Genomic DNA, 25,719 nt, shown 5'->3' on the forward strand with positions numbered 1-25,719 from the left:
CGAGTTGTGTCTCTTTGTGTGCGTGTGTGTGTGTGTAGGCTTCATAGGAATGCTCTATTCAGGCGCAGTCCTTTAATGAATGACAGCTCTCATCTACACATACAGAGCCTGGGCCCCTTAACCAGAGCCTCCACCACTGGTCCTTTGTGTGCATGTTGTGTGTCATGTTGTCCTTGTTTGTTAGCGTTCATGTGTGTTTTTGCAATATGTGCTTTAGGGGTGTATGTGTTCCCGAGTCTGGCTTTCCCTAGAGCGAAGTAATCTGACACCCACTGTGCACATATGAATTGGGAGCTGTGTGTGTGTGTGTCTGCTTTTGGGGGTTAGCAAACCATTTCTCAGAGGCTGTTTTTTCCCTCTGCTCACTTAAGTGCTGTCCCCCCCCCCCCCCCCACGCCAATTCATCAGCCCATGCTTCATTTTGTTCCCAAGTGTCACCTTTAGCCCAGATCCCAGTAGTACCAGGAGCCTCTTTGACCAACTGGGAACATCAAACCTTGGTTGGAAATCAGCCAGCCAGAACCCACCATACCCAGTGTGTGCAACCAGCCCTCATGTAAATACGAGAGACGGTGTCCTTGAATGCTGACCTTTGTCATACATTACCCCGTTGCTCCTGTCTCTTCTCTCTTGTTCTAGCTCACTGTTGGTCTCCTACTCCCTTTGTTCACACAGTTCTGATTCAGCCCATAAAGAAAAGGAGATTGTCTGTGAATATAGCCTCCCTCTCCATCTCCTTTACCCTGCTTTTATTCAGCCTACAGCTGGCTAACAGACCCCCTCTTCCCCTCCCTCCCTCCTCATGTTTTGTATTGGACTGCGTCTCTCTCCACGTGCAGCACCAGCTCAAAGGCATGTAGGAGGAGTTCCCTGAGTGGAATGTGTGCGACTGGCTGGCTATGATATGCATGCACTCACACATATATACAGCAGCAGCTCATAGCTCACACTTCTGCATAGCCAGCTGAGAGGGACTCTATTCTACCCAGCCCCGCTGTGGTGGGAGGAGGACAGGGTGTGTTTATGTGCTTCTGTACTTGTGTTCTTGTGAGGACCAGCACAGTCATAGTTTCAAAGAAGAGAGAGAGAGTGAGAGCAGTGTTTTCACCTAAATTTGACTTGCTGCTGGCTCACTTATTTAGACCTGCAGAGGTTATATGTACAGGCAACTCCTGTGCGTCAGAAGAAAGAAAGCTGTGATTCTTTGTGCTGCTGTGCATCAGCTGACCTCCTGCGGGATTCTGGGAGTTTTCTCTGGAGAAGAGCAGGAGATGGAGAACTAAGACAGGCTCTTCAGCTGTTTGCTAAAAATACCCTCCTTAAGGTCTAAGCTCATTTATAACACAAACAGCAGGATTTGTTTAATTTTGTTGTGGCAGGAGACACGCGAGCTAGTTGACTATCATCTTACTGACCCAGCTGCACCTTTTTGTAGTTGAGAATCAAATACATTTAATGAAATCAAATACTTAGCATAAGCTGTAATTTTACTGTGACGTCTAGTTCTCCTTTGTGCTCTTGTATAGCTGTTAGTCAGAGGGGAATAGCGCCGTTAAAGGTCCTGCTCTCTCGTGCCAGCCCCACCCACAGCCCCTGGCCAAACTGGTGGAGCATGCACTATGATTTCTCTTGAGTGATTTCCTCGTGTAACTGGTTGATCTTTTGTTTGCAAATGTTTTTCCAATGAATATTAATGATGTCATCGTCAGTGCGGCTGATGTTCATGTGCACGCCACATAGAGAAGAAACAATCTGTGTGGCTTCACCCAACAACTCAGCTGACATGGATGATCTAAATATATTCCTTTGAAGTGGCCAAACTGGAAAACTTGTGTCATTCACTGCATTGCCCCACACCCCTTCTCTAAACAAGTCTTTCCAGCCCAAGTTAAATGGCCATTTTCAAGCATGCAACACTGAACAGGCAGAACAGGTGGCTTTCTGCCGTGGGTACATTACATTTTGTTTTTGTTTTTTTTAATTGATACTTTTTTCCAGCTGATCCCCCCCCCCTTTTTTTTTTAAATTATTATTATTTGTTCGTTTGAATGTGCACTGGTCATATAGCTACTGCTGACCCTTTGTTTCTTTGTCTTGTCCAGATGCAACAGAGGAGTTTTTTGAGTACGATGCGGAGGAGTTCCTGGTGTTCCTGACCTTACTCATCACAGAGGGAAGGACACCAGAGTATTCTGTGAAAGGCAGGACTGAGGGGCTACATTGTCCGCCAGCCCAGTCAGCCATGCCTCCTCTTCACAAGCATGAATGCAGCGACAAACTACCCCAGGTAAGATTTATTTCATACATCCAGGCAAGGCATAAAGTTATCTGGTACTGTACCCTACATTTAAAGGCTTGTGTTTTTTAAACTGTTCCACATTAAGAATATGGCTGCATGTACATATTGAAAGGAGCCCTATGTTTTGTATTCGTAAAATAGTCCTAATTTGGTTCGCTGTGGGTCAGCAGTTAGTGGTAGTTACGTGGCCTCGAGGGCTGTTTCATGTCATATCACCTGCACTGATAGCGCTACAGATTTTTACATGATTAAAAATTCCATGTGGAGATATTATTACTATAGTCATGCTATGGACACAATTATCAAACAAGCCCGGGCATGTCTGAGAGCTGTGCGTCACCCTCAGATGATGATTTAGTACCTAAAAAGAGAACTACTTCAACCAACCGCAATGCTTTGCAAAATGTACAAGAAAACTGTTCCCACTAAGCGTGGAAACAACAAACCATTAAGTACAACTGGTGATATGCTACCCAAATGTAAACAAGTGACTCTACTGAGAGCTGCAGCACACGGCAGTTAGAGTCCATCTGACCGGAAATGCAAAGGGTGGATGGAAATTAGTGCTGTGGTTACACGGTCGAAGAGCGTTGCTTTAAACAACTGGTTAAAAAGCTTGACCTACAATATAAAATTTCCTGTGTAGTATGTAAATCTGTGTGTTAATTAGATATAATAATATATATATATATATATATATGGATATAGTATTGTATATTATATTAAGAATAGATATAATAAATAATATATTTTTTTTTTTTTTCTTTTAATCTAGAATATCATTTAATTTAATGTTTCTGAGTGAGTAGAGTGTGACTTCATGCATTTATCTGCAGTTTGGATCAACCTTACATGTAAACATAAGGGGATCACATTTAATACAATTATATTGCGTTCTTGTCTTTCTGAAATGGTTAACAGGTCGATACAGAGCCCAATCTCCATGTTACGTGTAGCCAAATGATAGATCCACCTCAATTTTAACAACCTGCACCATCCATCACTTTAGTAAACATTTTATCAAGAATTGAGGTGTAAAAGGCACAAAACGCTGATAACCTTCTGTGGGATGACCTTCCAGTCCCCCTTCAGGCACAGAATTTTTCCTTGCTTTAAGCAATGTCAATGTACACAGTTACTCATGCAGTCTGTGTTATGTAAACTAAAAGTTGACTTTCCTGAGGCTGGGCGGTATACCAGTTCATCCAGTTTATCTGGTGTACTGCCCTGAATTCCTTTTAAATTTTGTCATACCAATCCACAGCTGACGTTTTGAGCGCTTCAGGTATAGATTGTCGTATCCATTAGTTGCGCACTAATCTTACAGTTTTAACATCTCAACATAATAACCCAAGACAGACAAACAAACAAAGATAAATTGGAAAGTGGAGATGTGCGGGAACTGAGTCTGCTGTCTCAAAAGTTGTGTTCAAAACATAAATAAATAATAATGTTTTTTGCAGTGTTGTGGGTTTAAGCTCAGTGACAGAGGAGCACCCAAGAATGTAAACAATGCGGTATGCTGACTTCATTCAAAAACACCAACAATAAAAAGATATACACATAATTTCAAAGCATAACAGGTGACCTGTTAAGAATTAACTGTCAGCTGAATTTATTGTTTTAGTTTTGCATTTATAAAAACCAAAACAATAATATTTAAACACATTCAGTTGTTGTTGTATGTTGTTAACTCCTGACAGTTGAAAAGTAACGTATTACGTAAGACTAGGTAACAGCCCTCATGCAATAAAAGCAAAAGAAAAACTGCTATCATAAAAAATTAAATATTCAGAATGAAATGTAACATGTTAACAGGATGTTTCAGTGAGCGGTACCTAAGCTGCTCTGATTTGATGGTATACACACTGTACTGATGCATTAGTAAAGATAATGAATATCTTTTTTTTTTGTAAACTCAGAGGTTAATAGCAATATTTACTCTCTACCTGCTGTGCCCCTAACTTTGGTGTTGACATTCACTAATGAACACTAACCGCTCACCTTTGTCCACGGATGTGTGTGTGTGCCTAGTGTCGGCAGGCGAGGCGTACACGTTCTGAGGTGATCCTACTTTGGAGGAACAACATACCCATTATGATCGAGGTCATGCTCCTTCCAGACTGTTGCTATGGCGATGAGTGCCCCCCAAGTGATCTCATCAGTGACCCGGTCATCAAACAAGATGCTCTGCTGTTGGAGAGATGGACCTTGCAGGCTGTTCCTAGACAGTATGACACACACACACACACCATTTTAAAGATGGGGAATGCAAGAAAATGTCTATTTTGTTATTTTTCGTAACGTACACTGTCCTCTTTTACTATACAAGAAGCATTATCTCTCTGCTTACTTTAATGTTCGGTTTTGCTGATGAAGAATCATCTTAAGCACAAAGAAGTTGTTGTGCAGGCAGATTTTTCTAAAAAAAAATAATAAAAATAATAGATTTGACAGTGTTCAAGACACTATTTGCTCAGGCTACTAGAATAGTCAGATTTTTCAAAGAAGAAAAACAACACAAACATAACTTGTTTACTGGCTCTCAGCCCTGTTTGATCTTGTTGAGACTAGCTGAAAAAGCACTTGATTTATGGAAAACAAAATTGTTATTACTGTCAGAGCTATTCATGCCTTAATGATAGGGAAATGATATCAATAATCTTGTTACAAATGTTTTTTAACTTGACTGGACAGAGCCTCACGCTCACAATCTGAACATAAAACTGACATCACTCTGAGCCAAATGGACAACAGCATACTCACAGATGCAGAAACTTATAACACGTCTGTAAGGGTCACTGCAGCTGCTAAACTTGAAAGGATGTACATGGTATGTTGGGTCTTTAAGTGTAATTAACATGTGCTTGTTTACCAGCAGACTTGTTGCACATGGACCAAACATGGGGCATAACAGTCGTCTTAGTATGACATCATGTGTTTTACAAAACTGCTGCATTAAAAACTGCATTTTACTTTATATTTGGGGGACAAGGAAAACCTTCACCAACAACAACAAAAATTTGAAAAATCGTTAGTTAAAAAACAAAAAAAACCCCAAAAGGACAGAAAAACAAAGCACAGTTAAAAGCTTTAAAAGAACTAGAAAATAAAACAATGGTCAAAAATCCAAAAAATGAATAATAAAAAATATATATAATTGGTGCGGTACTCAGGGAGTTAATTAGTCTGACATATTGGCCTACTTTCCTTCTCACATGTGTAGGAACAAGGAACACTGTGAAAGATTTAAAAAATACACATCGTTTTCTCATTAACCTGACATACTGGCACACTTCCACCATATTTTTTTTCTCTTTTTTTCTAGAAGCGGCGACCGTTTCATTGAAGAGAAGACCCTGCTGTTGGCTGTTCGTTCTTACGTCTTCTTCTCCCAGCTCAGCGCCTGGCTCAGTGCCTCACATGGCATCGTCCCCAGAAACATCCTGTACAGGTCAGATGTAACACTCACTGAAGACTTTAACAGTGATGAGCTGAAGACTGTTCAGTCAAGCTTCCACACTAGTGCTAGTTCCACACTAAAGCGAAAGTTATGTTAGTTGCACATTTATATACACATGTGTAAGGTTTGTGTGCATAGCTAAAATGTTATTACAGCCCAGAACGTTCTTTCAAACTTAACAGTTAACGGGACCCTGTTTATTGAATCAGGATTTTTCCATCCAATAGGATCAGTGCTGCTGATGAAGAGTTGGTGTGGCAGTTTTCCCAACCACCTTCAGAGCACATATTCCCAGTCCCCAATGTTTCCCAGAGTGTTGCACTGCAGGTCCGTGTCCAGTCGCTCCCCAGACAGCCCACCTATCCCACCCTAGCCTGCAGCATCCATACCGGCCTTCCTCCGCTTTACAGTAAGACTCCCAGCCTCAACCCAAACCTTAACAGCCATGGTGGCCTGCCCACCCTCAAAAAGAACCAGGACCCCAGTAAGGACAACCTCCTCAACAACTCTAATACGTACAGCAAGAGCTCCAACTCAATGTCCAGCCTTCTCCTCAACGGCTTACCCATTCCCAATCTCCCCATCAACAACATCCCCATTAACAGCCTTCCTCACACATCTGTGCCACATCCATACAGCAAGAAGAGCCAAGAGCCTGGTGAAAATCACTCGTATCAGAACGGAGAGCTCCCACAGGGCAACGCCCCCCAACGTCAGGGCTCCCCACTCTTCCACAGGCCCTCTCACTCCCCCACGCCATCCCGCTCCCACTCCCCCTCCCCACTTCCTACAAGTAAAGCAGGGAAGTGGCTGTACTCAGCTCTCAATGGTTCATCTGAACCCACACAGGTAGAAGACTATGGTTCTTGTACCAGCAACAACAACGAGAGGTCAAAGAGTGCACTCCCCGAGCCTCTGAGAGCTTTTAAGAATTTTTCCATGGCCGAGCCACCCCGCTGCCCCTCCCCGAGGCCTGCTGCACCTGAGACAAACCCACTGATTGGTTCCCTGCTGCAGGAGAGACAGGAAGTTATTGCCCGTATTGCACAGAGGCTCAACTTTTGTGACCCCACAGCACCCCCACTTCCTCCCGGCCTTTTTGCTTCTGACAACCCTCCCAAAGCCATGTGGGGCAGTAACCATGATGATATAACTGCCAGTAAGACCAAAGAGCTTGAGGTACCGCCCTATGAGTCTGTGGGACATGTGTGGCCCACCCCGTTTAACACACCTGTGACTGACACTTCTTTCGGGAAATGGGAAAGCTCCTCCCCTAAACCTGCAGCCTGCAGGAGGCTAAAAATGACTGAGACAAGAGACAGAGAAGAGGAGAGGAACGGGGAGAAGGAGTCAGACAGAGAGAAGGAGAAAGACAGGGAGAGGGATACAGACAGCTCTCTGATTGCCCAAGCAGTTCAAGACATTACTAGGCTCATCCAGGAGAGACTGTCTGTCCCCTCTCTGTCCCCCCGGCACAGCAGAAGCGGCAGCCCTCTGCACCATACTCACACAACAACAGTGACACACACAGTCCGCACATACTCGCATACCACACACATCCCACATGCCCCACACACTGCCACCAACGGCTACACCAACGGCCACATACCTAGCCACGAACCTCACAGAGGCAGCACGCACACCGCTGCCACACACACGCCTGTTTGCACAGACAAGCCCCGAGTTGATCGGGGTTCCGAATGCCATTCTCCCCGGGCCCAAAATGGTGCTCAGTCTACACTTGAAGAACCCTCATTCAGAGGCCAGTCCCATGCACAGGCTGGTCAGCGTTTACGAACTCCTCCAAAGGAAAAGCTCAGAGTCAGGACACCCAGCAGCCATGAATCCCCCCCTGCCTCCCCCCTCATCGAAAACCGCTCCTGGCAAGCCCAGATTTCGAACTGGACTTGCGACTACGCCAGCCCAAACATGAACTGTAACAGAAGCCACGACCACAGCAAGCCTCAAGCTCAATCCCAGATGCAAATGCAGATGCAAAACTGCAAACCTGCCCAGGCCCCGACCCTCCAGGATGAGAACCAGGCACCCTCAGATTCTGGATGCTCCAGCACATCAAGTCTAGATATGACTCCACCTTCTACTGTTCTCGTAAGACAATTCTTTCTCTAATGAGCATCTAATGTCCAGTATGTGTGATACCCTTTTTAGTCATCAATAATGTATCACACCTGTGCTAATCACAGTTTTATATGTAAGACAAAAAAAAGGTAACAGAGTAACATGCTTTATTCTAAGTTCAGCTGGGGTAGGAAGATGATGTAAGTTCACTTGTCCACTTGCAAGCTGTTTTAATGTATTCTCTCTATACTCCCAGCGTACTCAGAGTCCCTCCCCTCTGCGTCCCTGCAACAGCTGGAAGAAACAGAATCGCCACTCATTAGACGCTACAGCAACCAAGGCCTTCCACCCCTGCACTGGCCTGCCTCTGCTCTCCAGCCCTGTAAGTAACACACAAGCACACACACATTCATGTACAGTAGCTTCATGTCTTCTAACTGAAACAGTTCTCAGCTTCAAAATTGAACATCTGCGGAAAAGACACTTGAGTCAGATGCAGGCTTACCTAATGTTTTAGCTATGCTTTAATAGTCACTGTCAGAGTCCATGCAAGTCTTTGTCATAACACCATGCTCACCACCTCTTGTTGAAGCATTACTCACAGTGCTTCACCAATGAATATACTACAGTACTTTAAATGTTGATGATTAGGATAGCTTTTTTTTTTTTTTTTTGGCTGCTGGGCTACTGAGTAGTTTTTCAGCGTTGATGTGCACACATGGCGATACGTAAGCTAAATGACTCATCAGCATCTCAACAGTCACAAGTTTCATCATCACAGTTTCCTGTCTTCTGATCACTTTTACACATACTGTACACACACATTTAAGTCTCACCAGCAGCAAGCTGACACATGCAGGTCATGACACTCTCTCTATAAAAATATAAATAAATAAAAATATGTGTTGATGGTGTCCTGTGTGTCTGCTACAGGTTCCTCAGAGGAAAAGTCAAACAGGATACTTTGACCTGGACACCTCTGTGGCTGGCTGTAAGGGTTTGCCTTGGGCCTCTGGGAAAAGGTATACATTTTCTCACCTGGGATCTGTGTTACTATAGTTACTAGTTTCCAACTCATTTTGTACAAGAAACTAAGTTTTGGGCGCTTTAACTAGTTACAATGCAGTCTTTTGTCTTACAGTTACCTCCCACATTATCTGATGATTACAGTACCATCTGGATGTAGTTACTCATACTTTTCATCATGATTTTTAAAACCTACATGTTTCGCTCACTTTCCAGGCTCACAGCTTTTATTATATGTAACAAATATCGAGAAAAACTTGAAGATAGAGGTATTTTGTTTATTATACAGCTTATATTGTAAAGTACAGAAGATTCAGATCCTAATCACACCCGAACCCTTGGATACAAAAGCCTCAGATAAACAGTTGCATAAATCAGGCTGTGTGAGAAAAGATGAGACCATAGCAGCTTCACAGAGGGCTAAAGCTGGGTCAGCCCCATTCTGCTGACTTTTCCTCTCACAGTGCCACCTGCTGAAGCTCTGCTGTACTGTGACTGCATCTTGAAATGCACACACGCAGCTCAAAATGGCAGACAGCACTGAACTGGCTTTATATACACAGAGATTCATGGCTCTGCCTACACACAGCAAATGTGGGTGGAAGCTCAATGCTGCTTTTTTGTACAGCAGATGTTTGAAGAGTTTGGTATTCGGGGGTGAAAGGTCATTTTAGCTGTTTAAAAGAGCTGTTTTGCTCTGGTTGGTAAAAGGCACTATATGATATTATTTGTTTATATTTCGCCAAAAACATATGGTTGATTGAAAGAGTCATATGTAAAGTTTCTATGTTGTGACCTGTGGGCCTGAACACTTTATTTGCACTTCGAGTGAATTAGGATTTCAGAGTAACCAACATTTCAAGTTGCCACTCGTGTTTATACACAGATGGAAGCCGGTTTGAGATAATTTTAGCTCACCTGAGACGCATATCTATTAAGGCACACTAGAAATGTGTGCCATGTAAATACCTTTAGGCATTTACATAACGCATTTAAAAACGTGTTGATCCAGCATGTGTTTTTTTTTTACTACAGGGTGTGTCTAAAGAGAGAGGGGTACACGGATGAGTCACAGCAGCTGTTCAGTGCTAGTGCTCCACCTGCCAGTCTCAGCCTGCTGGGAAACTTTGAGGTATAGCACACAAACACAGAATCATCTGTTCTCTTCAGCTATTGTTTTTGACATTAGCTCAAGTCCGCTTCTCCTTTTTGGATCCCTAAACTGTCACATTCTCAAAGGTATTTAACTTTGAGCAACCACCATACTGCAGGTTGTACTTTTTTTTTTTTTTTTTAAAGAAAAATGAAAACATAGCTGTGAAACATGGTCTAACAAGTCCTGTTTTTAAAACTTTCAAGTGAAAACCAAAACTGTGTCAACCTGTAGAAAAGTAAGACATTTTTAAAGCTGAACTTATGTCCCATTAGGAGTGTGTGCTGAACTACCGCCTGGAGCCTTTAGGGACAGTGGAGGGTTTCACAGCAGAGGTCGGCGCCAGCGGATCCTTCTGCCCCAGTCACCTTACCTTACCTGCAGATGTGTCATTCTATAGTGTCTCTGATGACAACGCTCCCTCACCATATATGGTAAAATTTCTTTTTCTATAAAGTAATAATAAAGCCCCCTAAGCCTAGAGATAAAACCATATTAGCTCATGTGTGTTACTTCTGTTTGCCTGTTTTTGATTGTCATGTGTTTTCTGGCAGGGTGTGATAAACCTGGAGTCCCTGGGAAAAAGGGGCTATCGTGTACCTCCATCAGGAACCATTCAAGTGGTGAGCATTTTCTTTCACAGTTGACAGTAGACATGTTTTCAAAATATAGCTACATCACAGCGTGGCTGAGAACAAAGAGCAGATTACAGTAAGTAACAAAAGTGAATGGAGACTCCTTGTGGGTGTAGAGGAAACTGCATCATTAAACATACAGGGACCTGTTCAAGGCTATGTTTTGTTTCATTTATAGTGCAGAAAGCTCTTATCTCCTTAATACTCGGATTACATTGTTGGGATTGTAGGTATAGAGGAATAGTCATATTATGTATCTTGATCACAGCATGTAAAGTGTAAAAAAATATTTGCTATAGTTAAATGAAAGACAGTGTTAAAACGTATTACAAAGCCTGACTTTAAAATGGTTTTAACCCTGCCATGCTCTCCGGTTAAACCCCTCAGACCTTATTCAACCCTAACAAGACAGTGGTAAAGATGTTTGTTGTGATGTACGACCTACGAGCCATGCCAGCTGGACACCAGACCTTCTTACGCCAGAGGACCTTCTCTGTTCCCGTCCGTCGTGACACAAGCAATCAGACCAGCAGGAAACCCCTCGCCCTGGGCCAGGGACGAACCTTGCGCTACCTCATTCACCTGAGGTGAGATGGCTGTTATTTTTGTCTGAACACTCAAAGTGGAGCATATCCAGCAGCACCCATGTTTATACTCCCATTTTCATGCTTTTGGCCTGTCATTTCATGCTTTTCTCCCTCTCCCAACCTCTACCAGGTTCCAGAGCTCTAAGTCTGGGAAGATCTACCTCCATAGGGACATCCGTCTGCTGTTTTCCAGGAAGTCCATGGAGGTGGACAGCGGTGCTGCCTACGAGCTCCAGTCCTTCACAGAGTCCCCTGTTGACCCGCCGTACTCTTCCCGCTGCTGAGGCCTGAAGCCCTCCCTCCTCCACCCGGCAGGCCACTACTGAAACATTAGTCACAACTTGATGCCAGCGACAGACTCAGACCGTTAGTCCATTTGAAAAGAGACGAGGTTTAAGGACCAGAGTCAAAAGCCTCTCATGGTCTGTCTCCACAAACTTATGTTTCATCCCCTGTCATCCAAAACTGGCAAAGGGGGCAGCAAGCTGAGATCCTAGGAGACTCATCAGAAATAAAAGCTTGTTCTCTGTTAAGCTTACAGCTTTGGTGCACAGAGGCTGAGTCAAAAGTTTCGGTTTTAGGATGTATTTCTGATGTTGTACTCCTGGTCAATATGTTTTTAACAGATTTCATGGGTAACATGCTTACCTTCTATTGTGTGTATCCCCTCCAGCGTCTTGCAGGAGAGTAGACACACATAAAGTTAGACAAAAAATTGATTTGAAAAGAGTCGAGGCGTTAAATCGAAATGTTAATTAGACCTATTGAGTGTGAAATAAGAAATAATTTGTTTCTAATTGAATGTGATGGCCTTTTAATAATAAACGATTCCGATTTTAAATTTTTGAAGATTAGATTGACCCAGCTGAACGTGTACTCAGTTTTCTCTCTGTGATTCCTGAGGTCGGAGCAGAGGTTGTGCATATAGATGAAGAACCCTATGGCAAACTGCGATGCAACATATACCATGGACCACTGAAAGAAAAAAAAACAAAACGGCAACAACAAAAAAAAAAACAGTCAAACGAGCAATCAAGATAGACTTACGTGAAAGCATCACAGCAGAACATCAGAAGTGCACTGTGGATTTTTTTTTTCTCAATGTAACTGGAAATGAAACAGAAAATAGAAATATTCTAATACTTTTGTACTGTTACAAAACCACTTTATTGGAAGTGTTGCAATAGAAAGAATAACCTTAGTTTAGTGTTTACACATTCACTTTCAGTTTACTTACCATCGGTTTATTTAATATTTAAATATTTCAGTTATTACTTGTGACGTCTGCCATGCTAAGATGATGTAGTGCAAACTGTATATCATAGTATGTATTTTTGACATTAATATTCAAATCTGAAAAAATATATCTATATATCTTCTAAAGCAATCTGGAATCTGCTGCGTCTCTTTGTGGTTTTAATTCTCACACCATATTTCCTGTTCTGCCTTTTGATGTGTCTTGATGCTCACCTCCGTCTTTATGTGCAAACAGTAACTGGTTTTCTGCTAAATGCAAGATAAAAGGTGCATAAGAGAATGTGGGAATGGCAAGAATGATGTGTGGGGTGTGATAGCTGATTTTCAGCTGTCACACCCCCACACATTTTTTTTTTTTTTTTATTTTAAACATTGGCCAGTAGTCACTGACTCATCCTGGTGCAAAACAACACTATAAATACATGTGTTGAGATCTGTTACTGACAGCCCTTGTTTTTAGTACATTGTTGATGTTTTTCAAACACAGACAGCATAGCGCACTCTTTGGGATGAGTCACAAGCATTCCTTGTATATTAGGCTGTAATCAGTAAAAGTATATGCACATGAACCATTTTAATCACAATAAGAGTAAAAACGGTATATCTGAGGTGTAAGTGAGAGTTTAAACATAAGTTAAATTGCTTCATGTAATTACAGAAATTTGTTTCGTTTTGTTTTTCTCCGGTTCAAAACAGTCTTTGTTACCATACACCCCAAATGCATTTCAGATAAATCAGTTATTTTTTTTATCAGTCTCTCAATTTGTAAAACTGAGAATAGGCTAAACTTAACCAAATTTATAAAATAAATAACTGCGGTGTTTTTGAAAATCGTACATTTCTGATGAAAACTAACTTTTTCTTTTCTGAAAAAGTTAAATTTTAGAGAACCCTGATCAACTTTTATACTGTTTCCAGAGCTTTTATTTTGAAAATCAAACCAACTGAATAGTTTCCTATATTGGAGGACTTTATTTTGAAAATTACATAATTTTTCATATTTTTTATTAAGAAACTGGGGGCTTGTATTGTATCTGACACACACCTGTTGGGCACTGCCAGGGTCTGGGCCTGTGGTCTGTTGTCCTTCAGTGTGTGTCTGAGAAAGAGGAAAGGAAATTGTGAATGGCATCTGTGAAAACTTGATGTTAAGAGCAATGTTGCCTTATCTATCTATCTATCGATCGATCGATATAGAGCCAAATAATAAATGGATCGCACCAAATTCTTTTAATTAACTTGTTGAAAGAATGACTTGACATGACTTCCAGCTTACATAACCACCGGATCCACCATGCAAGGTATTTCCAGGTATTTTGCCTTTAAAATGATAGATTTCTGGAATCTGAGGTATCATAACAAAGATTAAATGACTGGTCATTTACAGCTTGAAGGATCCTCTTTGTTGTCAATACAATGATTGGAGATGACTAGAAAAGTTTTACTTTTGATACAATAAGATCCTTTCGAAGGGGTAGTGTGAATATCATTGATTTTAAGTAAAAGGGTTTAAGAAGTAATGCAAGTACACTTGTTCAAGTACACTAGTTTAAACTTGTTTCTTGGCACACTGTGGGGGCCCTTAGCATGATCTGAGCTAAATCCCACATCCAACGTGTTGATTGCTGCTGATCGTGTCATCCCTTTATGGCCAGTGTACTCATATTCTGATGGCGGCTTCCAGCAGCATAACACATCATGTCACAAAAACTCAAATCATTTCAAACTGGTTCATTAAACATGTCAATACATTTCTAAAAAATGACAAATGGGTTCTGAAACGTTAATCGTTTACACTGCACGTGCTCATATTTGGCTTTTTTTTTTTAATCAGAAGGAAAAACAAATTACTCTGGGGGTGGGTATAAAAAGAAAACACTTTATTTTGTATAGCTGTATTCCTCTTGGTTTTGTGCAATGAGATGTAGTGAGGAAACGGAAAATAAATCGGCCAGCATTAAGCGGTGCCGGGCTCTCCATCCTCCAGATCTGCGGATTATTTTCTGAGATCTGGATTTGTGACACAGCACATGGACCCAGCAGCTGATCTTTGTGTCATTATGCAACCTAAATCTGAACTCCGTACCCAGTGCGTGTGCACGGCGGGAGCGCGCGTGGTGTCTCCGCATGTGACGTAGAATTGTGTGCGGGAGTGAGCGCTCGGCAGCTCTCGGTTGGGTTCGGTGAGTCAGAGTCGAATCGGGCGAGCAACACGCGAGCGGGGGATTTGTGGAACACTTGTTCGGCTGGTGAGCGGTCTCCTGACAAAAATCACGACTGTTTAAACATGTCGGGGGATAACGAAGAGACTCAGACAGCTGAGGAGACGCCGGTGGAAGAGAAGGTAAACGCGGGCTTTTCCTCACGAGCCCCGGGGACGGTTGCTTCGTGGTAACCTAACACTGTAGCTTAGCTTCTCCTCTTCCTCTATTTCGTTGTTGACATATAAATCATAACTAGCTACCGAGACCCAGGTAGATTAATATTGTTCATCGGGTATCCTAACGATCTTCTATTACGTAGTAATTCGCGCTTTGTCTTTCAGCTGGAAGTGTTTTGACGTTAGCTGACGTGACATTCAAAGCGTCTATTAGCTTAGCTGCTAAAAAAAATAGCTTAGCTCATTCAGCACAGTGACAGTTCTCTTTGAACTAGAAGTGCTAAATCAGGGCCTGTCTAATTAACTGTCTTGCCAGTCTGGCTATTGATAGCGTGATTTTTTTTTTTTTTAATTTTTATTTATTTATTTTTTTACAGAAACGAGAATCCCAACCGGTGGTCCAACCTACACGTTACTGGCTAGTAGGATATGCTAATGCTTCTGTCTAGCTTGACGTTAATATGCGGGAGCGGTGAATTTAAACGCTTTTCCATGGAGGACCACCCTTTGCCACCAACGTATTCAGTAAAGTTGTTCAATAAGCAGCCTTCAAACGTCATTAGATAGGTTTTATTCATAGTTTTACGGGCTTAAACGTCTGTGTAAGTGTGGTGCTGTCTGGGGCTACCAGCTGACCGAGAGCTGATTAATCTAATCTTATGCTTCTGTTTGTTTACAGGAGGTTCAGGAAAAGACGATCAGCCCCGAGAAGGCAGAAGAGGCTAAACTGAAAGCAAGATATCCAAATTTGGGAAATAAACCCGGAGGGTCGGATTTACTTCGGAAACGCCTTCAGAAAGGGGTGAGTAATCTCATGTGTTTGTCTTCAAAACATAAAGGGTTCACTTTAGGATTGTCCTTGAAGCTTTTGCTATTTTATATAGGTGCGCTACACGGTCCTGACTCCTGACTAGCAAGTTATTGGTGTTGGACATAGTTAATAGAGAAATATGTCCAGCCCAGTTTATCAGGAAATTAAACTGAGAAACTGACACATATTGGGGGGTTTCTGTTTTATTTTTGTTTGGTTTTTTTTAACTTATAAAATGAGTACATTTCCAGAATTGTCTTCCATAGAAAACAGTTCAGTCTTGGTAAAATCGACTTTGATTGTAGATGCAATTTAAGGATTTTCTGCTTCTGTCATGTTGTAAAATCTGGGACAGCAGAGAATCGAAAATAGGTTTAGGTTTAAATAACTTATGATTGGCACCGTAATAATTACTTGACTTTTTAAAAGTAATCACCTGTCAGTAGAAGACCATCTAATATCTGCTGAAGGGCTTAATAATATGTCACAGTGTGATTTAACCTGTGTGGTCAGCTTCCAGGAAATTTTCCATTCTTTTTTAGAACATTTTAGTAATCATGTTTGTTGTGATAATAATACACTAACCAAGATTAATTTTCTTTGAATAAATAAATATTTTTCTTGTACTTCTCACAAGAAATTACCTGCTGCAGTAATTTCTTTTTGAAAAACTGATGTTCCCTAAAATTATTATTCGCAAGTGATACTAGTTTCAGTCATTGTGCAGAAGTACTGTTTATAAGGGTGGGGAAAACCTGCAGTGAGCTGAAACTGAAGAAGTCACTTGGATGAGTGATGAAACTTTTCTCCCACTGAAAGCACTACGTCCAGATGAACAGAATCAACTTTTTGGGATTTCCTTACCTGGATGATTAAGCATGCATCAAGACACTAGTTTTTTCTTTTCCTAGTTTTTGCATTTAATTTGCTGATCAAGATTGTTACTGAGTGTATGTGTTCTAATGTTATACTGTGTGTATTTCTTATAGTGGATGTTTTTTTTCCAGTGTTTGCATGGTCCTCTCTGAGGAAAGTTTTTCTTGGCAATTTGGCATTTATATTTCCTGTGTGATACCCTGAGAGACCACAGAAAGCCTCCACCAGTTGTCAATAAGAAAAAAGAAAGACCTGGTTAAAATTCCTTAATAAAATCTCAGGAGTGTACCTTTTTGATCTACAGGGTGGGCCATTTATATAGATACACCGTAATAAAATGGGAATGGTTGGTGATATTAAAGTCCTGTTTGTGGCACATTAGTATATGTGAGGGGGCAAACTCCTCAAGATGGGTGGTGACCATGGTGGCCATTTAGAAGTCGGCCATCTTGGATACAACTTTTGTTTTTTCAATAGGAAGAGGGCCATGTGACACATCAAACTTATTGGTAATGTGACAAGAATAACAATGGTGTGCTTGGTTTCAATGTAACTTTATTCTTTCATGAGTTATTTACAAGTTTCTGACCACTTATAAAATGTGTTCAATTTGCTGCCCATTGTGTTGGATTGTCAATGCAACCCTCTTCTCCCACTCTTCACACACTGATAGCAACACCGCAGGAGAAATGCCAGCACAGGCATCCAGTATCCGTAGATTCGGGTGCTGCACATCTCGTATCTTCACACCATAGACAATTGCCTTCAGATGACCCCAAAGATAAAAGTCTAAGGGGGTCAGATCGGGAGACCTTGGGGGCCATTCAACTGGCGCACCACGACCAATCCACTTTCCAGGAAACTGTTCATCTAGGAATGCTCGGACCTGGCACCCATAATGTGGTGATGCACCATCTTGCTGGAAAAACCCAGGGAACGTGCCAGCTTCAGTGCATAAAGAGGGAAACACATCATCATGTAGCAATTTCAAATATCCAGTGGCCTTGAGGTTTCCATTGATGAAGAATGGACCCACTATCATTGTACCCCATATACTAGGGCTGTTCGATATAACAATATATATCGGATGACGATATAAAAACGTCTATCGTTTCATTTTACGCTATCGTTTGTTTCATGGGGTTGCAAAATAAACTGTTTAAGGCAATATTTTTTCACCGTTTTGATGGTCACTGTAGTGGCTATATTAATTTCTTAAATTTCTCTCTTTCTTATATTTAATATAACCACACTACGGACGGACAAGCGCCTGTTTTTATGCGTTGTGGTTAGCAACAAGGACGGTAACACCATTGCGTGTCCGCTTGTTTATGTTCCACATAAACCTTTCACAATAAAACTCAAGATCCTGTTGAGACTTTTTTCAAAATAAACTGAATCACGTGAAAGAGCAGGTTATTTACGGATGAGAAGTTAAAAAAAGAGCCGCCAGGTGCTAAAAAATAAACCTTAGACTCAAACTCATTGAGATGCTGCAGTAGCTGGAGTTTGTAAGGATGCCATTTGTGAGTAGCTAATATCCGCCGAAGGGATGTTCGACTAATGCCACTCTCCAGTGACATGCAGTGAGTGCTACGCTGTGGGCTCTTGCTGAATGAAGCTAGGACAGCCACTGATGTTTCTTCAATAGTGACAGTTTTCTTGCGACCACATTTTGGCAAATCCAACACTGAACCAGTTTTATGAAACTTAGCAAGCAGTTTGCTAACTGTAGCATGGGAGATGGGTGGTCTCGCAGGGTGTCTTGCATTGAAATCTGCTGCAATGACCCGGTTACTGCGTTCACCAGATATCAACACAATTTCAATCCGCTCCTCACGTGTTAACCTCTTCGACATGTCAATGGCTGTGAACAAAGAGAAACTTGTAAATAACTCATGAAAGAATAAAGTTACGTTGAAACCAAGCACACCATTGTTTTTCTTGTCACGTTACCAATAAGTTTGATGTGTCACATGGCCCGTCTTCCTATTGAAAAAACAAAAGTTGTATCCAAGATGGCCGACTTCTAAATGGCCACCATGGTCACCACCCATCTTGAGGAGTTTGCCCCCTCACATATACTAATGTGCCACAAACAGGACTTTAATATCACCAACCATTCCCATTTTATTACGGTGTAAATGGCCCACCCTGTAGATCGCAGTTTGTGGGATTTACTCTGACATTTAAAAAATGAGACATTTTTAAATTGGTGTCTATTTTCATTGGTGCCACTTTTGTTTAATTTGAATCTTCTGTTTTTCTGCAGCAAAAGTACTTTGACTCTGGTGACTACAACATGGCAAAAGCGAAGATAAAGAACAAACAGCTGCCAACAGCTGCACCAGAGAAGACCGAGATCACAGGGGACCACATCCCCACCCCCCAGGACCTGCCCCAGAGGAAACCCTCTCTTGTGGCCAGTAAACTGGCAGGCTGATGTACACGCAGCCTCAGATGGCCCCCTCAGCACCTCCCAGCCCCTAATCCTCTCCACTTAAGTCTCAGAGATTTAATATTACCTCTCCTATGTCTCACTTTATCACTCCACCCTCTCCACACTGGCCTGGGCCCCACCCAACTGGATTCCACACCTCCAGGTCAACCATGTCAAATCCTTTTTTTATGTTTGTTTTTTTTTTGTTTCAACCCACCCTTTGGCTTTTTCTCTACTGCCACCACATCCTTTCCTCTGTTATTGTCCTCCTACATTTCCTTCATGTCTTGTCTTTACCTCCATGTTTGTCCATGTACACTGAAGAAACAGTCTGTGATGCCTCTGAACAATGGATGGACAGCAGATATGACTGTTTACGAGCTGAAGTGAGGGGCGAGCAGCAGAAGCTTGCATCTTGTGAGGTTTGGGCGTGGGGGTGATTTAGTGTGGTGTTCAGTCTGGAGATTATGATTGTGTGTGTGTGTGTATGTATCTGATATATATTTGTCTGGCACAGGGGCAGAATGTTTTACATCAGATTTGTATTATTCACTGTATGACCTTACTCTAAATTATGCTGTCAATATGCTTGAATGATTGAATATAGTAATTCAGAGGCCAAGTTCCGTTTTATTAACACTATGATTGTGTCTGCATTAAAGGACCTTGCAGTAAAGGCTGGGGTGTCACTTTGAACTGCATGTGTGATGCTGGGCTCCCAAAGGTGAAGCTTCACATACTGCATTTTTATTCATCAAGGTGCACTGAGCAGATGTTTAAAAGAGATGCTAAAAAGCTTGGGTGCGGCTCAAATGCTGGTAGCAGGTAGTTCCTTCAAGAAGTGTCAGAAATAGATCTTCTTCTTAAAAGAGCAAAATGCAGTGTTTTTAAGTTTACACTGTGTGCTGCTCCATTTTATATGCCGACACAGTCCTCTCCTAAGGATGGAGTCATCATGAATGAATCAGGTTTTAAAGGGTTAGAGGGGATACAGGACCTGAAGGGTAAAATCCTTCAGAGGGACCAGTCTTTATGCTGTATACATTGGTGGACAAAAACAAGGAACAAATAGTGTAAGTTTTGGGGAAATAATCTTGTGTAATCATGACTTAAAGTAGTTTTATCTTTAGCCCTGCATAGTGCTTTTCCAGGGGTTTTTACTGGCCAGATGCAATTTACTTGTGGTGTGATAAATCAAAGCTAGGACATCTGTCCAAGTTGTGCATGTACATGGCTGCCCTGCTGTCACATTGTGCCATTTTGTTTTGTAAATAAAGTAGTTTTGCACAATACTTTTGTGTAATCTTTAAAGACCTACGATGTATTTCAGGTGCTTTCAGATTGCTAATGTTTACATGGTAAATCTAATGTTTACATAGTAAGATTTAAAATAGTTTATTTTCTAGAAGTTAGAATATTTCTGTGTTCCAGGAGCCAGAATTTAAGTACAGCTTATAACAAAATAGTTTAAATAAGAATAAATATTCAAGCATCTATTTTCTTCTGCTTACCTTGGAATATGGTCACACAAGCAGAGGAGCCTAAATGTTTAGGCATGCCAGATTTGTCCAACTCACCACTAGGTGGTGATAAGTTGACAGCTCAGTTCCTCTCTTCACCCAAGTGTCCAGAAGATATACTTGCAGATCTGATGATACTGTTACAAAATCCACCCTCGACATGCAACCAGGGTGTCCTGGTGCCATGTGCACTTAGGGGCACCCTTCTGTTCGAACATGGTGTTTATAATTGATAAACTGTTATTTGCCCAGAAATCTAATAACACAACATTAGGCAGACCGTTCCTCCCAGTCACGCCCCACCAGGTGTCAGTGTCGTTTCCCCTGTAAGCATTAAAGTCCACCAGTAGGATGACAAAGTCACTAAATGGAGGACACTCAAGAGCCACACCCCGTCACTCCCAGAAGGCTGTGTTCTCTAAAATATCATTCGGTCCATAGGCACAAACCCAGTCACTGGCACAGGTAAGCAACCCCCTCATCCATGGGCGAAAACCCCCCAGGGTGCACACAGCAAGCAATAGCAATCACTCATTACAACCAAGGTATGCAGAAGAGCATCTCTGGACACAACATGTCGAATCTTTGAAGCAGATTAGCTACAGCAGCAAAAAAAAGTACACCAGGTGCCACTCATGGGTGGTTTTAAACAACACAGCCTACCTGAGTATTGTTGCTGACCATGTCAGTGGATACACCACAGTGTACAGCAGGATAACACACATTGTCGCAAAGATCAAATCATCTCAAGTCAGTTTCTTGAGCCTTCAGTTTGTGCCAACTCTGGGGACAAATGTGTAAAATATTATGACAGCCAAGAGAGCATTTGTGGTTTTCATGCATTTATGATAATGATAAGGAGGAAGGAAGCACACACATACATGCATAAGTGTTAACATTAGTATATTATTAATATTAACACAGAGTTTTCAATGTGAATTTTAAATATTAGATTCTGATCTAACAGATGTCTAAACTCATCTGTTGTTAAATTTCAGCCCCACTTTTCATATTTGTTGTCATTCCAGTTGTGCCCTGGCAGAATTTGTGATTTTTGGCCATTTTTCAGAGAATATGAACGACAATACAAAAACGTTTCTTTTACTCGTGGTCAGTGGTTGTGTTTGCCCTTTTCAAATCAGAATGACACTGATCAGAAATTTACATACCCTACCAAAAGTTTACATACCCTAGTTCCAGCACCAGATCCCCGCAGAGCTGCATTCCCAGCCCCCTACTGTACACCCTGTACACCTATAACGGCACACCAACCCAACCTAGCAGTGGCTGCACTTCCTCGATGCCCTAAGGAAGAATAAACTGGACCGGAAGCTGCTGCTGACCTTCTAGCGCTCCTCAGTGGACAGCGGGCTCTCCGATTGGCTGGGTTTTTGGTACAGGGGCCACTACTAAGAACAGGAAGGCTGTGCAGTGGGTACCCCTCTGAGACCATCACCACATACTCTTGTCTCAGAAAAACCAGGGCCATCACAGGTGACCCCTTGTACCCCTCTCACCACCTGTTTGGCCCACTGGCCTCTGGTCAATCAGGTCCCACACCTCCAGACTTACAAATAGCTTCTTCACACGCAGACTCAGACCAAGTCTTTTCTTTGCATTACTTCTAAGCACTTTGCAACCATTTTGTTCTCTGATTTTTTATACACACACACACACACACATTACAAGTAAACAGATCACAGGTGAGGAGGGTTACCTTTAGTAGTCATTTAAACCTCTTTGTGTCAACTTGTGTGTGTTATCATGCCAAAACTTTGAGGGTATGTAAACTTTTGATCAGTGTCATTTGGGTAGTTTGTGTTGTTATTATGCTTTAAAAAGGGCAAACACAACCACTGGCCACGAGTGAAAGAAAAGTTTTTGTAATATAATTCCTATTCTTTGAAAAATGGCCAAAAATCACAAATTCTTCCAGGGTATGTAAACTTATGAGCACAACTGTACATCAAACTTAGTATTCACCTCACCCTTACAGGGTGTGCACAGCGGGTTTTATCACATCAACAGAGTGAGTGACACAACAGTCACCTTATGTGGTTAGCATTATACATCACAGTCACTGCAGAAAATGTATTTTACTGACAGAGAATGTTTTTTTAATCGTCATTATGATCAAAATTATTTTAATAGGGACAATGCAATTTAACAATGACACAATACAGACCTTGACAGTGACGTGCTGCAAAGATACAAATATTTTTAATTTCCAGTCCTTGTCCCTAGGTGGGTTTTTACATCGACAATACACAAATAATATATGACTCGCTCAGTTAACCAGAATATGTCACCTAAGGTTTTTGCTATATGTATATACAATTATGAAAATGAAACACAAATATATACCATTAAGGAGGCATTGTCACCAAGTGTATGAAAACTCAAAGAGGTGCCTGCATTGCTGAATGCAATAAATGCACTGAACATGAGTAGGTTTTATATCTGCCTAACCAATTGCATCAATGCCATTATATTATATATATCCCTGATGTTGGCTGCTGGGTGTGTGGAGAGATCACTTACTGTTTCCTTACTTGTCTTCTTAGGCACTGATTTTTCTGACTCACGCTAGGGTAGTGCACACTACATGTAGATTATGTATCAGTTATCTGTCCTATATAAGTCGTGATTCTGACTGGATATTATTGCCATTGGTCTTGTGAACTATCACAGGTGATTTAACATGGCGCTGTCCTGTGTTTCATTGTCTGATGAAGAGCTGGTGTGCTCAAAACGTCATACACCACGAGATGCAATAAAAAACATTATTTTAAAAAAGAAACTGGAGTTCTGCATTGTGTAAATTATCGATTGTTTACTATGTTTAAATATTTCTGAGCCCGTGTTTCCTTTCCTTTTCTTTCCTGCGTTCCTTTATGTGTAGTATAAAGCCTTGACCATTAGGGGGCGCCGTTTCCCACGCGGCAGCAGTTTTCCTCCGTTTGGCTGAATCATTTTATCCATCATCATACCCAGAATGCAAAGTGAGAGACAGCGAAACCTCGGCAGCCTGGAGCCTGTTGGGTTATCATGGCGATAAGAGGCACGTCTTCCCCCTGAGTCTCCGTGGCAACAAACGCTTTGCTTTCCCGCTACATGAAAACACACGCTGAGCCCCGAGCAGCGCGGGGACCTGCCGGACTTTCAGCCCAGATTGGAGGAAGGACATAGCGAGTGACCGTCATGGCAGCGTCGGAGGAGCTGTACACAAAGGTAACGCGAGTGTGTAGCTTTGTGTAGGTGCCTGCTTTTTGTAGCCGGTCCGCTAAATAAATGTCCGAATCGTGGCTTCACCTTCTAGGAAAAATAGCTAGGTTTCCGCCCGACGAACAAAACGCTGAAAGTTTGATTTTTGCACCTCGGGGAATGTGCAGGCTCGGTGTCCGCGGCTGCAAATGAATGAAAACGGGGTTGAAACCGCTTAAATCTCGTGTTTAGGTGTTTACATGTAACCTTGGATGAACAGCTGAAATGGGTGCAGCTGACAGATGCAGCACAGAGTCGTTTCCTCGCCTCTTCCTCCTCCCTTCATAGTCCTCCTTTGCGTGCAGAAACATCTTCCAAAAGATTTCCTTTGCCATTGGATCTCCAAAGAGAAAAACACATATATTATTTTTTACCTTCATATTTTAATTTTACATTTTACTCTCTGGAAGCCAGGGGGCTAGGATGATGCAAAGGCGGTGCCAGCCAACATGGAGGCTCTGCTTTTTCGGCTTTAAACCCTGTTATTTAAGCTTTAGCTCAAACCTTTGCATCGACATATTTTAATGTCAGAGATTACTTTGGATTTAGCTTCTTGGCTCAGTTGTATGAGCCCTTTCTTTATGTACTCTTGGCTCATGCACATAAAGACCGCCGCATCCGGACACTTTAGCATCCTTCCCCTCAGCATCCAGGATGCTCAAAGGCCCTGAAGCCTCGGTGTGGCTGTGCAGACCCAAATAGTCCCTGAAGACACCATGATACTGCTGCTAGAAAGAGGCCTGTGTTGCACTTTTAACTCTCAAGGTCATGCTGTTGTTTTGCTTTTGCGTGTTGGTTGTTGTAAATGTGAGGCAGAGATGCAAGAAAGTGGTGTGTGTGCTTGTGTGAGGGAGAGGGAGGGGAGATGAGTCACCCATCCCCCTACTTTGACAGCTGGTGTCTTTAGTGTGAATAACGTTTGTGGTACAAAGACGGTGCAATGATTTCAAACCTGGACTAAACTCTTCTTTTAAGTGAATCTCTGGACCTTTTTGCAGTCTCTGTTACCTAAACAAAGCTCCAAAGAGGAGACAGTTTTAAACCTTTGGTCACCAAAAGGACACTGAAGTATCCTCAGGGCTGTTTTTCTAGAATCAGTTAAAAAGGCATGTGTTAATTGCTGCATGTAGAGCTAAAGCACTGATGGGAAATCATCTGGAAAGAATGACACTTCTCTGCATTGATTAGATCCTATTTAATGTCAACTTTTGCTGGTTAGACTTGATCATGTTTGAATTTTGTGCACCTATTGTTCCTTATCGTAGACTTCGATTGTATTAAGGTAGTTTTGCATGATTTAAAATAATCCCCATTGATCTTGTAGTGAGCCTTTGTTCAGCCCTTCAGTTCATCCAGTGTCAGAATTAACTGTTTTAGCTCCCTTCATTTTTTCCTTTAAGCCATCTTTCTTCTAATTGGCTGCCCCTCACAAACAGAAGGTTTGAATGGCAGGTGGGTGGAGCTTCTGTGCTTTTAGCTTAGAGCTATGTGCCTGAATTCTCTCACTGACATCCGACAGAGCAAAGAATAGAAAAAAAACTGTCTGAAACCTGAGCTTTGGGCTCATAGGAACAACTTTTTAGGAAGAGCACCACCATTCAAAAGTATCAATACATAGAAGAAAATAAGGAAAAGCAAAATAGGTCTTTGCAGACATCCTTCAGAACTGTCACAATTTACTGCATTTTCTTGAGATTGTGAATTAACATGATCAGGCTTTTGCAAAAGGGAAAGAGTGTTAAAGGATGTCCACACAGGAAAAGATGAGCGGCGATATGGCGACCAGAAACCAGGAATGTAAATGAATTTTAGCAGCTTGAAATAACCATCATTGATTCAGAAGGGATGGATCTAAACTTTAAACTCTAATTTTTTTTCCATCTTTTAAGTGAGAAACTCAGGAAACCACTTTGAATTTCTGTCATTTAG

The 25,719-nt window shown here is 41.8% G+C and overlaps 3 protein-coding genes across 3 annotated transcripts in view; all 3 read left to right on the plus strand.

The window, feature by feature from the left end:
* The window catches only part of fam214a (family with sequence similarity 214 member A), a 31,960-nt gene extending 19,671 nt beyond the window's left edge, over nt 1-12,289 (plus strand). The window contains exons 2-12 of the mRNA XM_040011548.1: nt 2,103-2,287; nt 4,334-4,530; nt 5,628-5,753; nt 5,990-7,871; nt 8,098-8,223; nt 8,775-8,863; nt 9,903-9,999; nt 10,296-10,454; nt 10,575-10,643; nt 11,043-11,242; nt 11,373-12,289. Of these exons, the coding sequence (XP_039867482.1) occupies nt 2,103-2,287; nt 4,334-4,530; nt 5,628-5,753; nt 5,990-7,871; nt 8,098-8,223; nt 8,775-8,863; nt 9,903-9,999; nt 10,296-10,454; nt 10,575-10,643; nt 11,043-11,242; nt 11,373-11,526 (3,284 nt within the window). The 3' untranslated portion in view covers nt 11,527-12,289. The remainder of the gene's footprint in view (nt 1-2,102; nt 2,288-4,333; nt 4,531-5,627; nt 5,754-5,989; nt 7,872-8,097; nt 8,224-8,774; nt 8,864-9,902; nt 10,000-10,295; nt 10,455-10,574; nt 10,644-11,042; nt 11,243-11,372) is intronic.
* A 2,497-nt stretch (nt 12,290-14,786) lies between these two features.
* On the plus strand, nt 14,787-19,009 carry arpp19a (cAMP-regulated phosphoprotein 19a). The gene is made up of 3 exons (XM_040011499.1): nt 14,787-14,843; nt 15,559-15,681; nt 18,839-19,009. Exons 1-3 carry the CDS (start codon nt 14,787-14,789, stop codon nt 19,007-19,009), a joined length of 351 nt encoding a protein of 116 aa, XP_039867433.1.
* Nucleotides 19,010-23,492: 4,483 nt separating this feature from the next.
* myo5aa (myosin VAa) overlaps nt 23,493-25,719 on the plus strand; it is a 62,818-nt gene continuing 60,591 nt past the window's right edge. Inside the window, exon 1 of the mRNA XM_040011539.1 lies at nt 23,493-23,757. Coding sequence (XP_039867473.1) covers nt 23,728-23,757 — 30 coding nt within the window. The 5' untranslated portion in view covers nt 23,493-23,727. The remainder of the gene's footprint in view (nt 23,758-25,719) is intronic.

This window comes from Simochromis diagramma, unplaced genomic scaffold, assembly GCF_900408965.1.
Source record: "Simochromis diagramma unplaced genomic scaffold, fSimDia1.1 OVJJ01000603.1, whole genome shotgun sequence".
Lineage (NCBI taxonomy): Eukaryota > Metazoa > Chordata > Actinopteri > Cichliformes > Cichlidae > Simochromis > Simochromis diagramma.